The sequence below is a fragment of the Oncorhynchus masou genome, unplaced genomic scaffold, assembly GCF_036934945.1.
Source record: "Oncorhynchus masou masou isolate Uvic2021 unplaced genomic scaffold, UVic_Omas_1.1 unplaced_scaffold_518, whole genome shotgun sequence".
Taxonomy (NCBI): Eukaryota; Metazoa; Chordata; class Actinopteri; order Salmoniformes; family Salmonidae; genus Oncorhynchus; species Oncorhynchus masou.
Genome location: NW_027011585.1, coordinates 1 through 13,893, shown reverse-complemented (window position 1 = coordinate 13,893; position 13,893 = coordinate 1). Strand labels below are relative to the sequence as shown.

Sequence of the window (13,893 nt, the reverse complement as noted above, 5' to 3'; positions counted from 1 at the left end):
AGACCTACATAGAATGTGAATAATGACATAAATCTCAATAAATCTCACCATATTCCCTGTATAGTGCACTACCTTTGACCAGGGTCCATCACTATGTAGGAAAAAGGGTTCAATTTGCGACACATAGAGTTTAGGGATGTTTTTGATTTCAGCATGTGTTGCTGTGCCAACTCATATTTAGCCATACCACTGACTTCCTTTAATAACAGCTTCCTGTCTGCATGTCTGTCTGTCTGTCTGTCTGTCTGTCTGTCTGTCTGTCTGTCTGTCTGTCTGTCTGTCTGTCTGTCTGTCTGTCTGTCTGTGTTTGTCTGTCAGTGGTTGGTGGTTATTAGCAGACCTGGGCCACATATTCATTAGGGCACACCATCGTAAAATGGTTTACAACGGCAAAACAAAACACTTTATTCTTATTGGACAGGTACAGTTAGTCCCTCCCTGTTTCAGTTTTCTATCTTACATTTGGTTCCTAATGAATATGACCCAAATACTTGAGCTGTGCTTGGTTGAGATTGCCTGGCTTAATAGAAGCAACAGAATAGCCCCAAACGCCCCAAACGCTCGACGTATTTGACAGATTTCTAATTCTAGTTATTTAAATCATCCAGAGACATTATTAAGATACATCCAATATGTTAATCAGTGATACAGAGTAGTAAGAGATCATATAACAGGGTGTGTGTCTGGTGTATGTATTTGAATTTGCATTTATTATGGGTCCTCATTAGTTCCTGAGAGAATGTAGGAGAGGATTGTGGTATGTTATCGTGTGTGTGTGTGCGTGTGTCTGTGCATATGTTTGTGTTGCTTCACAGTATGCGGGTGGAACTTACTCCAGAAGACCAGGAAATTACTCAGGAATCAGGAAAAAAAGGTGGAAAGAAGGTGTCCCAACACTAACCAGCCAGGACATGTTACTGCATAACCAGCCAGGACATGTTACTGTATAACCAGCCAGGACATGTTACTGTATAACCAGCCAGGACATGTTACTGTATAACCAGCCAGGACATGTTACTGTATAACCAGCTATGACATGTTACTGTACAACCAGCTATGACATGTTTCTGTTCCACAAATCCCCACCTACAACAGGGTCAAAAGCAGTCAGCTTTTGACTGTCACGTCCTGATTTGTTTCACCTGTCCATGAGCTTGTCTCCACCCCTCTCCAGGTGTCGTTCATCTTTCCCATTATCCCCTGGGTACTTATACCTGTGCTCTCTGTTTATCTGTTGCCAGTTTGTCAAGTCAATCAGCATTTTGTCTCAGCTCCTCAGTCTCTATTTTTCTCGCCCTCCTGGTTTTGACCCTTCCTGCCCTGACACTGAGCCCGTCTGCCTGACCACTCTGCCAGCCCTGACCCTGAGTCTGCCTGCCGTCCTGTGCCTTTGCCCCTACTCTGGGTTACCTCCCTCTGCCTGACCCTGAGCCTGCCTGCCGTCCTGTACCCTTGCCCCACTACTCTGGATTATCGACCTCTGCCTGACCTGACCCTGAGTCTGCCTGCCGTCCTGTACCATTGCCCCACTACTCTGGTTTACCTCCCTCTGCCTGACCTGACCCTGAGCCTGCCTGCCGTCCTGTACCCTTGCCCCACTACTCTGGATTATCGACCTCTGCCTGTTTTGAACTGCTTTAAGACACTGTAGCTATAGTCAGAAAACATTGTTGAAAATGTCTGAGTCCATCTACACCAAGCCAGATATGACAGAGGTGCAATGGAAGAGAGGATTGTGGATATCTACATCAGTGCAGAGACCCTGAGAAACGGTGAGACCAGCACCTCAACACATCTGCAGAATGGCCAGCAACATAAGTTACAACACCCATACTGAAGAGAGAGAGAGACCAGCTACAGACTAGCTAAGACCACCTGACCAAAGAGAGACCAGCTACAGACTAGCTAAGACCACCTGACCAAAGAGAGACCAGCTACAGACCAGTTTTAACAACCTGACTGAAGAGAGAGATCAGTCATATCATGTATTATATTATCACACTAAGGGTGGTGGGAGTCATATCATGTACTATATTATCACACTAAGACTGGTGGGAGTCATATAATGTATTACATTATCAAACAAAGACTGGTGGGAGTCATATCATGTAGTAGGTCATCAAACTAAGACTGGTGGGAGTCATATCATGTATTATATTATCGAACTAAGGCTGGTGGGAGTCATATCATGTATTATATTATCGAACTAAGGCTAGTGGGAGTCATATCATGTAGTATATTATCAAACTAAGGCTGGTGGGAGTCATATCATGTATTATATTATCGAACTAAGGCTAGTGGGAGTCATATCATGTAGTATATTATCAAACTAAGGCTGGTGGGAGTCATATCATGTATTATATTATCGAACTAAGACTGGTGGGAGTCATATCATGTAGTTTATTATCAAACTAAGGCTGGTGGGAGTCATATCATGTAGTATATTATCAAACTAAGGCTGGTGGGAGTCATATCATGTAGTATATTATCAAACTAAGGCTGGTGGGAGTCATATCATGTAGTATATTATCAAACTAAGGCTGGTGGGAGTCATATCATGTAGTATATTATCAAACTAAGGCTGGTGGGAGTCATATCATGTAGTATATTATCAAACTAAGGCTGGTGGGAGTCATATCATGTAGTATATTATCAAACTAAGGCTGGTGGGAGTCATATCATGTATTATATTATCGAACTAAGGCTGGTGGGAGTCATATCATGTATTATATTATCGAACTAAGGCTGGTGGGAGTCATATCATGTATTATATTATCGAACTAAGACTGGTGGGAGTCATATCATGTAGTATATTATCAAACTAAGGCTGGTGGGAGTCATATCATGTATTATATTATCGAACTAAGGCTGGTGGGAGTCATATCATGTATTATATTATCGAACTAATACTGGTGGGAGTCATATCATGTATTATATTATCGAACTAATACTGGTGGGAGTCATATCATGTATTATATTATCGAACTAATACTGGTGGGAGTCACGTGGTGGCTGACTGTGTTTTACTGATAAAGAGTTTCACTTCTATAATTCACACAGAGACAGGACATTGCATGGAGAAGACACAGCTACAGACGCATATTAGAGCAGATGTAAGAAGTAGAAGTTACTGTACTTGATCACAAGTGTGTTAGAATGTCAGAGGGAGTCTATCAAAACTCAGATGGATTTGAAGACGATGAGCTTGATGTAATGAAGAACACAGACATTGATGGCCAATTATATGCCAACGTAAGAGCCTTCAAGTCCAGTACAAGAGATGGAGTTGTTGCTTCAGGTAAGATTGCAAGAACACACACACACATACTTTACATAAATCAAATCAAAGTTTATTTGTCACGTGCGCCGAATACAACAGGTGTAGACCTTACAGTGAAACTTACTTACAGGATCTAACCAATCGTGCAAAAAAGGTGTTAGGTGAACAATAGGTAGGTAAAGAAATAAAACAACAGTAAAAAAACAGGCTATATACAGTAGCAATGCTATAAAAGTAGAGAGGCTACATACAGACACCGGATAGTCAGGCTGGTTGAGGTAGTATGTACATGTAGATATGGTTAAATTGACTATGCATATATGATGAACAGAGAGTAGCAGTAGCGTAAAAGAGGGGTTAGCATGTGGTGGGTGGAGGGACACAACGCAGATAGCCCGGTTAGCCAATGTGCTGGAGCACTGGTTGGTCGGCCCAATTGAGGTAGTATATACATGAACGTTCAGGTGACTGTATATACGATAAACAGAGAGTAGCAGCAGCATAAAAAGAAGGTTTGGGGGGTTGGTGGGGGCATACAAAGCAAATAGTCCGGGTAGCCATATGATTACCTGTTCAGGAGTCTTATGGTTTGGGGCTAAAAACTGTTGAGAAGCCTTTTTGTCCTAGACTTGCAAGCAGTACTCCGGTACTGCTTGCATGCGGTAATAGGCCTTCCTCTGACACCGCCTGGTGTAGAGGTTCTGGATGGCAGGTAGAGGTCCTGGATGGCAGGTAGCTAGCTCCAGTGATGTACTGGGCTGTACGCAGTCAGAGGCAGAGTTTGCGGTCAGAGTTCGAGTAATTGCCGTACCAGGCAGTGATGCAACCAGTCAGGATGCTCTCGATGTTGCAGCTGCAGAACCTTTTGAGGATCTGAGGACCCATGCCAAATATTTTAAGTTTCCTGAGGGGGAATAGGCTTTGTCGTGCCCTCTTCACGACTGTTATGGTGTGTTTGTACCATTCTAGTTTGTTGTTACACTACAGCCACGTTGATGAGAATGGGGGTGTGCTCGGTGCTCCTTTTCCTGTAGTCCACAATCATCTTCTTAGTCTTGGCAACATTGAGGGATAGGTTGTTATTCTGGCACCACACGGCCAGGTCTCTGACCTCCTCCCTATAGGCTGTCTCGTCGTTGTCTGTGATCAGGTCTACCACTGTTGTGTCGTCTGCAAACTTAATGATGGTGTTTGAGTCGTGCTTTGCAATGCAGTTGTGGGTGAACAGGGAATACAGGAGGTGACTGAGCACCCACCACTGTGGCGCTCCAGTGTTGAGGATCAGCGTGGCAGATGTGTTGCTACCTACCCTCACCACCTGGGGCGGCCCGTCAGGAAGTCCAGGATCCAGTTGAAGAGGGAGGTGTTTAGTCCCAGGATCCTTAGCTTAGTGATGAGCTTTTAGTGTACTATGGTGTAGAACGCTGAGCTGTAGTCAATGAATAGCATTCTCACATAAGTATATCTTTTGTCCAGGTGGGAAAGGGCAGTGTGGAGTGCAATAGAGATTGTATCATCTGTGGATCTGTTTGGGCGGTATGCAAATTGGAAATTGGAGTGGGTCTAGGGTTTCTGAGATAATGGTGTTGATGTGAGCCACTACCAACCTTTCAAAGCACTTCATGGCTACGGACGTGAGTGCTACGGCACATGCCCGGAGCACACGTCCTGGTAATTCATCTTGCCCCACAGCCTTGTGTATGTTGACCTGTTTAAAGGTCTTACTTACGTCAGCTACAGAGAGTGTGATCACACAGTCGTCCGGAACAGCTGATGCTCTCATGCATGCCTCAGTGTTGCTTGCCTCGACGCGATCATAGAACTGATTTAGCTCATCTGGTAGGCTTGTGTCACTGGGCAGCTCGCAGCTGTGCTTCCCTTTGTAGTCTGTAATAGTTTGCAAGCCCTGCCACATAAGACGAGCGTCGGAGCTGGTGTAGTATGATTCAATCTTAGCCCTGCATTTGCGCTTTACCTGTTTGATGGTTCTTTGCAGGGCATAGCAGGATTTCTTGTAAGCTTCCCAGTTAGAGTCCCACACCTTGAAAGCAGAAGCACAACCCTTTAGTTCAGAGCGAATGTTGCCTGTAATCCATGGCTTCTGGTTGGGGTATGTACGTACATCACTGTGGGGAGGACGTCCTCGATGCACTTATTGATAAAGCCAGTGACTGATGTGGTGTACTTCTCAATGCTATCGGAAGAATCCCGGAACATGTTCCATTTACCAAATGGAGGGCGAGGGAGAGCTTTGTATGCGTCTCTGTGTGGGGAGTACAGGTGATCTAGAATGTTTTCCCTCTGGTTGCACATTTAACATGTTGATAGAAATTTGGTAGAACTGATTTAAGTTTCCCTGCATTAAAGTCTCCAGCCACTAGGAGCGCCGCCTCTTGGTGAGTGGTTTGATGTTTGCTTATTTCCTTAATACAGCTGACTAAGTGCTGTCTTAATGTCAGCATCTGTCTGTGGTGGTAAATAAACAGCCATGAAAAGTATAGCTGAAAACACTCTAGGCAAGTAGTGTGGCCTGCAATTTATCACAATATACTCTACTTCAGGCGAGCAAAATCTAGAGACTTCCTTAGATTTCGTACACCAGCTGTTGTTTACAAACATGCACAGACCGTCCCCATCCCCCCTCGTCATACCGGAGTGTGCTGTTCTATCCTGCCGGTGCAGCGTGTATCCCGTTAGCTGAATATCCATGTCGTCATTCAGCCACGATTCCGTGAAACATAGGATATTACAGTTTCTGATGTCCCGTTGGTAGGATATTTGTGATAATACCTCGTATAATTTATTGTCCAATGATTGCACGTTGGCGAGTAGTATTGACGGTAGCGGCAGCTTTCCCAGTCGCCTTCGCCGTGTCCTGACCAGGCATCCGGCTCTTTGCCCTCCGTACCTGCGTTGCTTCCTCTTGCAAATAACGGGGATGACGGTCTTGGGGTGTTTGGAGAATGTCTTGTGCGAAAAAATCATTGTCTAAGCCGAGGTGAGTGATCGCTGTCCTGATATTGAGAAGTTCTTCTTTGCCGTAAGATATGGTTGCAGAAACATTATGTACAAAAAAAAGTTACAAATAAGGAAAACACATAAAAAACACACATTAAACAGGTGAGATTTCCCTGTAGTGCAATAGCTTTATTTGTCTCAATCCTGGATGATACAGTAAAACACATAACCAAAGATCTTTAATAATTTGTGATTCAGTACATGTTCAGTGGTGGAAGAGACCCTCTGGAGTTGCTGCAGTGTGTCTGGGGCTGCTGTGTGTTCTCCTACTGGCTGGGATCATAGGCCTGTCTGTCTACTGTAAGTTTAGTATGTTTTTACTGAGACTTAAGTAGCCTACTAAATTATACTTACTCATTAATGGTGTTTAAGTTACATGTTTGATGAACTTTTCCCTTTTACAGATGGAGTCATTGATCATCACGACTCAACAGAGATAGACCAGCTACAGGACAGCAACAGCCTTCTGACTAAAGAGAGAGACCAGCTACAGACCCGTTACAACAACCTGACTAAAGAGAGAGACCAGCTACAGACTGAGAAAGTTTTTCTTAGCGAGAGGCTTTCCAATCTCAGTGAGTAAACCTACAGTATTACATTTTCATTAATCGCACACACTTTATCGTGTGTCTGTATTATTTTATCCAGTGTGAAAAGATGAAGGAAATTCATGATTTCATCTTGTAGGACAAACCTGTCCTGAATGCTGGCAGAAGTTTGAATCCAGTTGGTACTTCCTGTCTACTGAGACTAAAACCTGGAAGGGGAGCAGAGAGGACTGTCTGGAGAGAGGAGCAGACCTGGTGATCATAAACAGTGATAAGGAACAGGTGAGTGAGTGAGTGAGTGAGTGAGTGAGTGAGTGAGTGAGTGAGTGAGTGAGTGAGTGAGTGAGTGAGTGAGTGAGTGAGTGGAGTGGGGGAGAAGCTCTGGGTGTGCAGGTGGTAAATATGATCAAACATATACGCATAAATATTTATCCTTCTCAACAACAGGAGTTTCTCTTCAACCTCAACAAGGAGTCTGGATTGGTCTGACTGACTCTGTTACTGAGGGGACCTGGAAATGGGTGGACAGCACCCACTGACCAACCCAAGGTAATATACTATTGCTGTAATAAGACTGACCACCTCAAGGTAATATACTACTGCTCTAATAACACTGACCACCCCAAGGTAATATACTACTGCTCTAATAACACTGACCAACCCAAGGTAATATACTACTGCTATAATAACACTGACCAACCCAAGGTAATATACTACTGATATAATAACACTGACCACCCCAAGGTAATATACTACTGCTATAATAACACTGACCACCCCAAGGTAATACACTACTGCTATAATAACACTGACCAACCCAAGGTATTATACAACTGCTGTAATAACACTGACCACCCCAAGGTATTATACAACTACTGTAATAACACTGACCAACCCAAGGTAATATACTACTGCTCTAATAACACTGACCACCCCAAGGTAATATACTACTGCTATAATAACACTGACCAACCCAAGGTATTATACTACTGCTGTAATAACACTGACCACCCCAAGGTAATATACTACTGCTCTAATAACACTGACCAACCCAAGGTAATATACTACTACTCTAATAACACTGACCAACCCAAGGTAATTTACTACTGCTCTAATAACACTGACCAACCCAAGGTAATATACTACTGCTATAATAACACTGACCACCCCAAGGTAATATACTACTGCTCTAATAACACTGACCACCCCAAGGTAATATACTACTGCTCTAATAACACTGACCAACCCAAGGTAATATACTACTGCTCTAATAACACTGACCAACCCAAGGTAATATACTACTGCTCTAATAACACTGACCAACCCAAGGTAATATACTACTGCTCTAATAACACTGACCAACCCAAGGTAATATACTACTGCTCTAATAACACTGACCAACCCAAGGTAATATACTACTACTCTAATAACACTGACCAACCCAAGGTAATTTACTACTGCTCTAATAACACTGACCAACCCAAGGTAATATACTACTGCTATAATAACACTGACCAACCCAAGGTAATATACTACTGCTCTAATAACACTGACCAACCCAAGGTAATTTACTACTGCTCTAATAACACTGACCAACCCAAGGTGATATACTACTATAATAACACTGACCAAGCAAGGTAATATACTACTGCTATAATAACACTGACCACCCCAAGGTAATATACTACTGCTCTAATAACACTGACCACCCCAAGGTAATATACTACTGCTATAATAACACTGACCACCCCAAGGTAATATACTACTGCTATAATAACACTGACCACCCCAAGGTAATACACTACTGCTATAATAACACTGACCACCCCAAGGTAATACACTACTGCTCTAATAACACTGACCACAGTGTAAGGAGTAGGACTGATTCTCTGTGTTGTTCATACTCTAGGTTCTCCATACTCAACTGATAGACCAACACTGACCACAGAGTGAGAGATGATAACTACTCTGACAATAAGGGGCCAATTTTCAGTTCATTCAACCTTTATCTATACAGGTTATTGTCATTAATGGCAGCAGTCAACAAAAGTTGAATTTAAACTGAAACATTTCGGTGCATTATTTAGGATTGTGATGTTCTAACCATGATATCTGTCTGTTTACCCTGTAGGTACTGGTATTAACCATGATATCTGACTGTTGTTAACCCTGTAGGTACTGGTATTAACCATAATATCTGACTGTTGTTAACCCTGTAGGTACTGGTATTAACCATGATATCTGACTGTTGTTAACCCTGTAGGTACTGGTATTATCCATGATATCTGAATGTTGTTAACTATGTAGGTACTGGTATTAACCATGATATCTGACTGTGTTTAACCCTGTAGGTACTGGTATTTACCATGATATCTGTCTGTTGTTAGCCCTGTAGGTACTGGTATTAACCATGATATCTGACTGTTGTTCACCCTGTAGGTACTGGTATTAACCATGATATCTGACTGTTTTTAACCCTGTAGGTACTGGTATTAACCATGATATCTGACTGTTGTTCACCCTGTAGGTACTGGTCTCCACATCAGCCTGATAATGGTGGTGGCAAAACAGAATATGGTGAGGAGGACTGTGTTCAGATACATAAAGAACAGAGTTCTCGAAAGTCATGGAATGACATATCATGTCGCAGCAGACTCACCTGGGTTTGTGAGAAAATGCTTTAACATCACCATGACAACCTACTGTAACACATACAGTAGCCTACAGTACACTCAACTTTCTCCTTCATTCTCTCTCTCACACACACACCATCACACACCCTCATTCACACACAAGCACGCACACCTGCATGCACGTACACAAACACACACACACACACACACACACACACACACACACACACACACACACACACAAACACCTATTGTTGTATTTGTTTGTAGTATCATATTAATAAATGTCCTACTTATTTCCTGTTTGTAACTTCCTGTGTACCAGTAGTTATGTTTCACACATCATCAGGTTCAACATGAGTTCAGTACTATTGACTTTGTGCATTCACATAACTTCCAATTCAAATATATTCTGCAGATATTTACATGCTCCAATTTAGGCCTGGTGATGACATTCTCAACAGTACCAAACCACCATTACATACACTGTATAGGAGGTGACTGTATCACCAATCAATGAGTGTAGTAGAGATATCAAAGGATGTTGACAGTCAGTCTGTTGTCAAGCACAATATCAAATGCTCATATTTGATTGTTGTTCCCCGAAATGGGTCCCAAAAGAGCGAAGGGAAGTGGATATTTTCAGTGGTTCAACCAGCTATCACTCAAAAACTCTTCAACCAATCAGGTTGATCCTCACTGGTTAAGCATACCCACCCTCAATATCCACTTGGAGCATTTTGTAGTGTCACATCTATTGTCTGACATTATAATGACCCATGTTTGTAGTCCTGGTCCTCCTGAACATGTTGATGTATATTTGGGAGGGTAAACAGGGTCCAAATCAGCAGAAAGGTGAAAGGAAGGAGGAGTTCTGGAAACTCCCTGAATTATCTTGGGGCTGTTACATATGATATTTAATATATGTTAACAGCTAGTCTTTGTTCTCCACTTCCCCTCTATGATCTATATCTTCCTGGTATGACAGTGTCCTGTCCATCATCACAAATAGTACCATTCCCTGGGCAGGGGAGGACTGTGTTGAGATATACTCTGGACAAGATGACCATGTAGAGACATGGAATGATTTATATTGTTCTGCAGAAAATGGTTTAACAATAACCACTGTAACAATCTCTCTCTCACACACACACACACACACACATACACATACATATGCACAGACACATACACACGCACGGACACAAGTATACACACAAGTACGCACACTAGTATGCAAACTTGTTCTATTTTTGTATTAGCATAGCCACAACTACCCGTGTCATTTTGTTGATAATTCCCTAGAGTTAACACCGACAGCAGTCACACAGACAGAGACACACAGATGACTCAGAGACAGAGATATCACAAGAAGCAGAGACTTAACGTATAGAGGGCTTGCAGTTGACGTATGACGCCTCCTGGTGGCCATGTTAGAAGACCACCACATTAATTCTAGAAGCAGAGACTTAATGTATAGTAGACCTACATAGAAAGAAAGACCCAGGCATTGTTAAAGATGTCAAACGTCATCTATGCTGAACCAGATGGGAACAAGAAGGTCAAGTTTGACAGAGGTGAGATGGAGGAGAGGATTGTGGATATCTACAGTCAGTGCAGACACCCTGAGAGACGGTGAGACCAGCACCAAGAGTCAGACACTGCTCCTAATAATGGACCAGGGAGACAAGCACTCAGGTAACACACACACACACACACAAACACAAACACAAACAACGTAAACGTCTCAGGGAAGAGACCCTTTCTAGTTGCTGCAGTATTTCTGGGGCTGCTCGTCTTCTACTGGCTGGGATAATAGGCCTGTCTGTCTACTGTGAGTTTGTGTCCAAGTTCATTGATTATCACCTAGTTGTAAGAAGTGCTGGTTACTAAGCCTATTTACCAGGTGTTTTACCTAATAACTATGTGTTTATGCTTGTAGATAACAGAGACATCACAGATTCTGAGGATAAAAGGAACAACCAGAGTTTTTTCCCTTTATAATACTAACACAACTGCAGAAAGAGACCAGCTACAGACCAGATACAACAACCTGACTGAGAGAGAGACCAGTTACAGACCAAATACAACAACCTGACATAAGAGAGACCAGTTACAGACCAGAAACAACAACCTGACTGAAGAGAGAGACCAGCTACAGACCCAGATACAACAACATGACTAAGAGACCAGTTAAAGAACAGATACAACAACCTGACTAGAGAGAGACCAGTTACAGACCAGCTACAACATCCTGACTCAAGAGAAAGGCCATATTCAGGCAAAGATTTTTGTGAGATATAATCTGTGATAAATTATAAGTAAAATAAACAGTAAATATATATCAATGGGTTATATTATATATCAATGAGTATGAAGATACTGGCTATGTTTCTCGATGTGTACACCTTTGCTCTACAACTGAGCAGCATTTTCAAAAGGGATGGGGAAACCTTGACTACAGTTTGTACTTCCACTCCACTAGGAAGAAAACCTGTCTGAAGAGAGAAGCAATCCTGGTGATCATAAACAGCAGAGAGGAACAGGTGATAGGGAGGGAGGCAGGGAGGTGATAGAGAAAGAGAGAGAGTTGAGAGAGAGAGAGGGAGGTGAGAGGTGAGAAAGGAGAGAGAGAGAGAGAGACAGAGAGAGGGAGGTGAGAAAGGAGAGAGAGAGAGAGAGAGAGAGAGAGAGAGAGAGAGAGAGAGTCTCTCTCCCCTTTCTCTATTATTTCCCATAGTTATTATGTTAATGGTTGTGTTGGTTACACTTTTTTGGGCTCCGTTATTTACATAACAGATAAGGAATACTTAAAATGTGCATATATAAAATAGAGATATTTTCATTAGAATACAGCCGTAGACAGAAGTCAAAGATCAAACATCAGACATGCAACTGATGTCTCTCCTGAGTTCTGCCCCGAACAAAAGAAAGACGGCATCTTTTATACCCGAGATCAGACCTTATGGTGCGATCTCCTATGTCAAAACCTGCATGTGCAGCTAAAGTTATTCTTAACACAAGGTTTCAGAACCTGTCTCAGCAGTATGCAAATCTGCCCTTGTTTTAGAGAAAAACAGACACTGCCTCTCTCTGTCTCCCTATCACCCACAGTCCCTTTCACCTTTCCTCACAGATGCTGGGCGGCTGGTTTTGGCAGAGAGCTAGACACAGACAGAGGCCTCAATACTCAGCTATACAGTGAGCAAAAGTACAATGGCACGAAAGCAAATTAGTAACAACATAATCAATGGTGGGGGTTTTTAGAAGACCCACAAAATCAACTTTAACCCCATTTCATTTCAATAAAATTACGCTGAACCAATGTGCAATTAACATTGTATTGACGTTTCTGCCCAGTGGGACTTTACTCTGTAAAATACTTGTATTAATAGTTTTCATTAGGAACATGGTCAGTGCGTGAGTTGGGCGTGAGTTGGGGTGGGCAGTCTATGTTCATTTTTCTATGATTTGGGTATTTCTATGTTTCGGCCTAGTATGGTTCTCAATCAGAGGCAGGTGTCATTAGTTGTCTCTGATTGAGAATCATACTTAAGTCGCCTGGGTTTCACTGTGTGTTGGTGGGTGATTATTCTTGTCTCTGTGTTTGCATCAGATAGGACTGTTTTGGGTTTTCACGTTTCTTGTTTTTGTTAGTTTGTTCATGTGAAGTGATTTATTAAAACATGATTCAAAATAACCACGCTGCGCTTTGGTCCGCCTCTCCGTCAATGGAAGTAATCCCTTACAGAAACAATGCCCCAGCAGGAGTACCAGCTTCCTGATTGGATGTGATTGGATTAATAAAATAGAGTGACCTGAAAACAACAGAGGTTAGATCTGAGGCACTTACACGAGCACACAAGCATCCACAAGCATCCACACACACAACACACACACACACAAAGACACAACACATACACACACTTCTGAATAACTCTTCAAACTAGAGAACAGAGAGTGTATCATGTATTATATTATCAAACTAAGGCTGGTGGGAGTCATATCATGTATTATATTATCAAACTAAGGCTGGTGGGAGTCAATTGTATTATATTATCAAACTAAGACTGGTGGAAGTCATATCATGTATTATATTATCAAACTAAGGCTGGTGGGAGTCATATCATGTATTATATTATCAAACTAAGGCTGGTGGGAGTCATATCATGTATTATATTATCAAACTAAGGCTGGTGGGAGTCATATCATGTATTATATTATCAAACTAAGACTGGTGGGAGTCAATACATGTATTATATTATCAAACTAAGGCTGGTGGGAGTCATGTGTATTATATTATCAAACTAAGGCTGGTGGGAGTCATGTGTATTATATTATCAAACAAAGGCTGGTGGGAGTCATATCATGTATTATATTATCAAACTAAGGCTGGTGGGAGTCATGTCTATTA

At 42.2% G+C, this 13,893-nt stretch overlaps 1 protein-coding gene and 1 long non-coding RNA gene across 2 annotated transcripts; both read left to right on the top strand.

Annotated features, from left to right (window-relative positions):
* Positions 1-3,071: 3,071 nt before the first annotated feature.
* LOC135535822 (C-type lectin domain family 12 member B-like) lies at positions 3,072-7,335 on the top strand. Its single transcript, XM_064962251.1, has 5 exons — positions 3,072-3,298; positions 6,497-6,598; positions 6,703-6,873; positions 6,986-7,128; positions 7,294-7,335. Exons 1-5 carry the CDS (start codon positions 3,157-3,159, stop codon positions 7,333-7,335), a joined length of 600 nt encoding a protein of 199 aa, XP_064818323.1. The 5' UTR covers positions 3,072-3,156.
* Positions 7,336-8,748: 1,413 nt separating this feature from the next.
* LOC135535794 (uncharacterized) lies at positions 8,749-9,784 on the top strand. The gene is made up of 2 exons (XR_010454881.1): positions 8,749-8,795; positions 9,374-9,784. It is a non-coding gene; the product is annotated as an uncharacterized LOC135535794 (long non-coding RNA).
* The last annotated feature ends 4,109 nt before the right edge of the window (positions 9,785-13,893 follow it).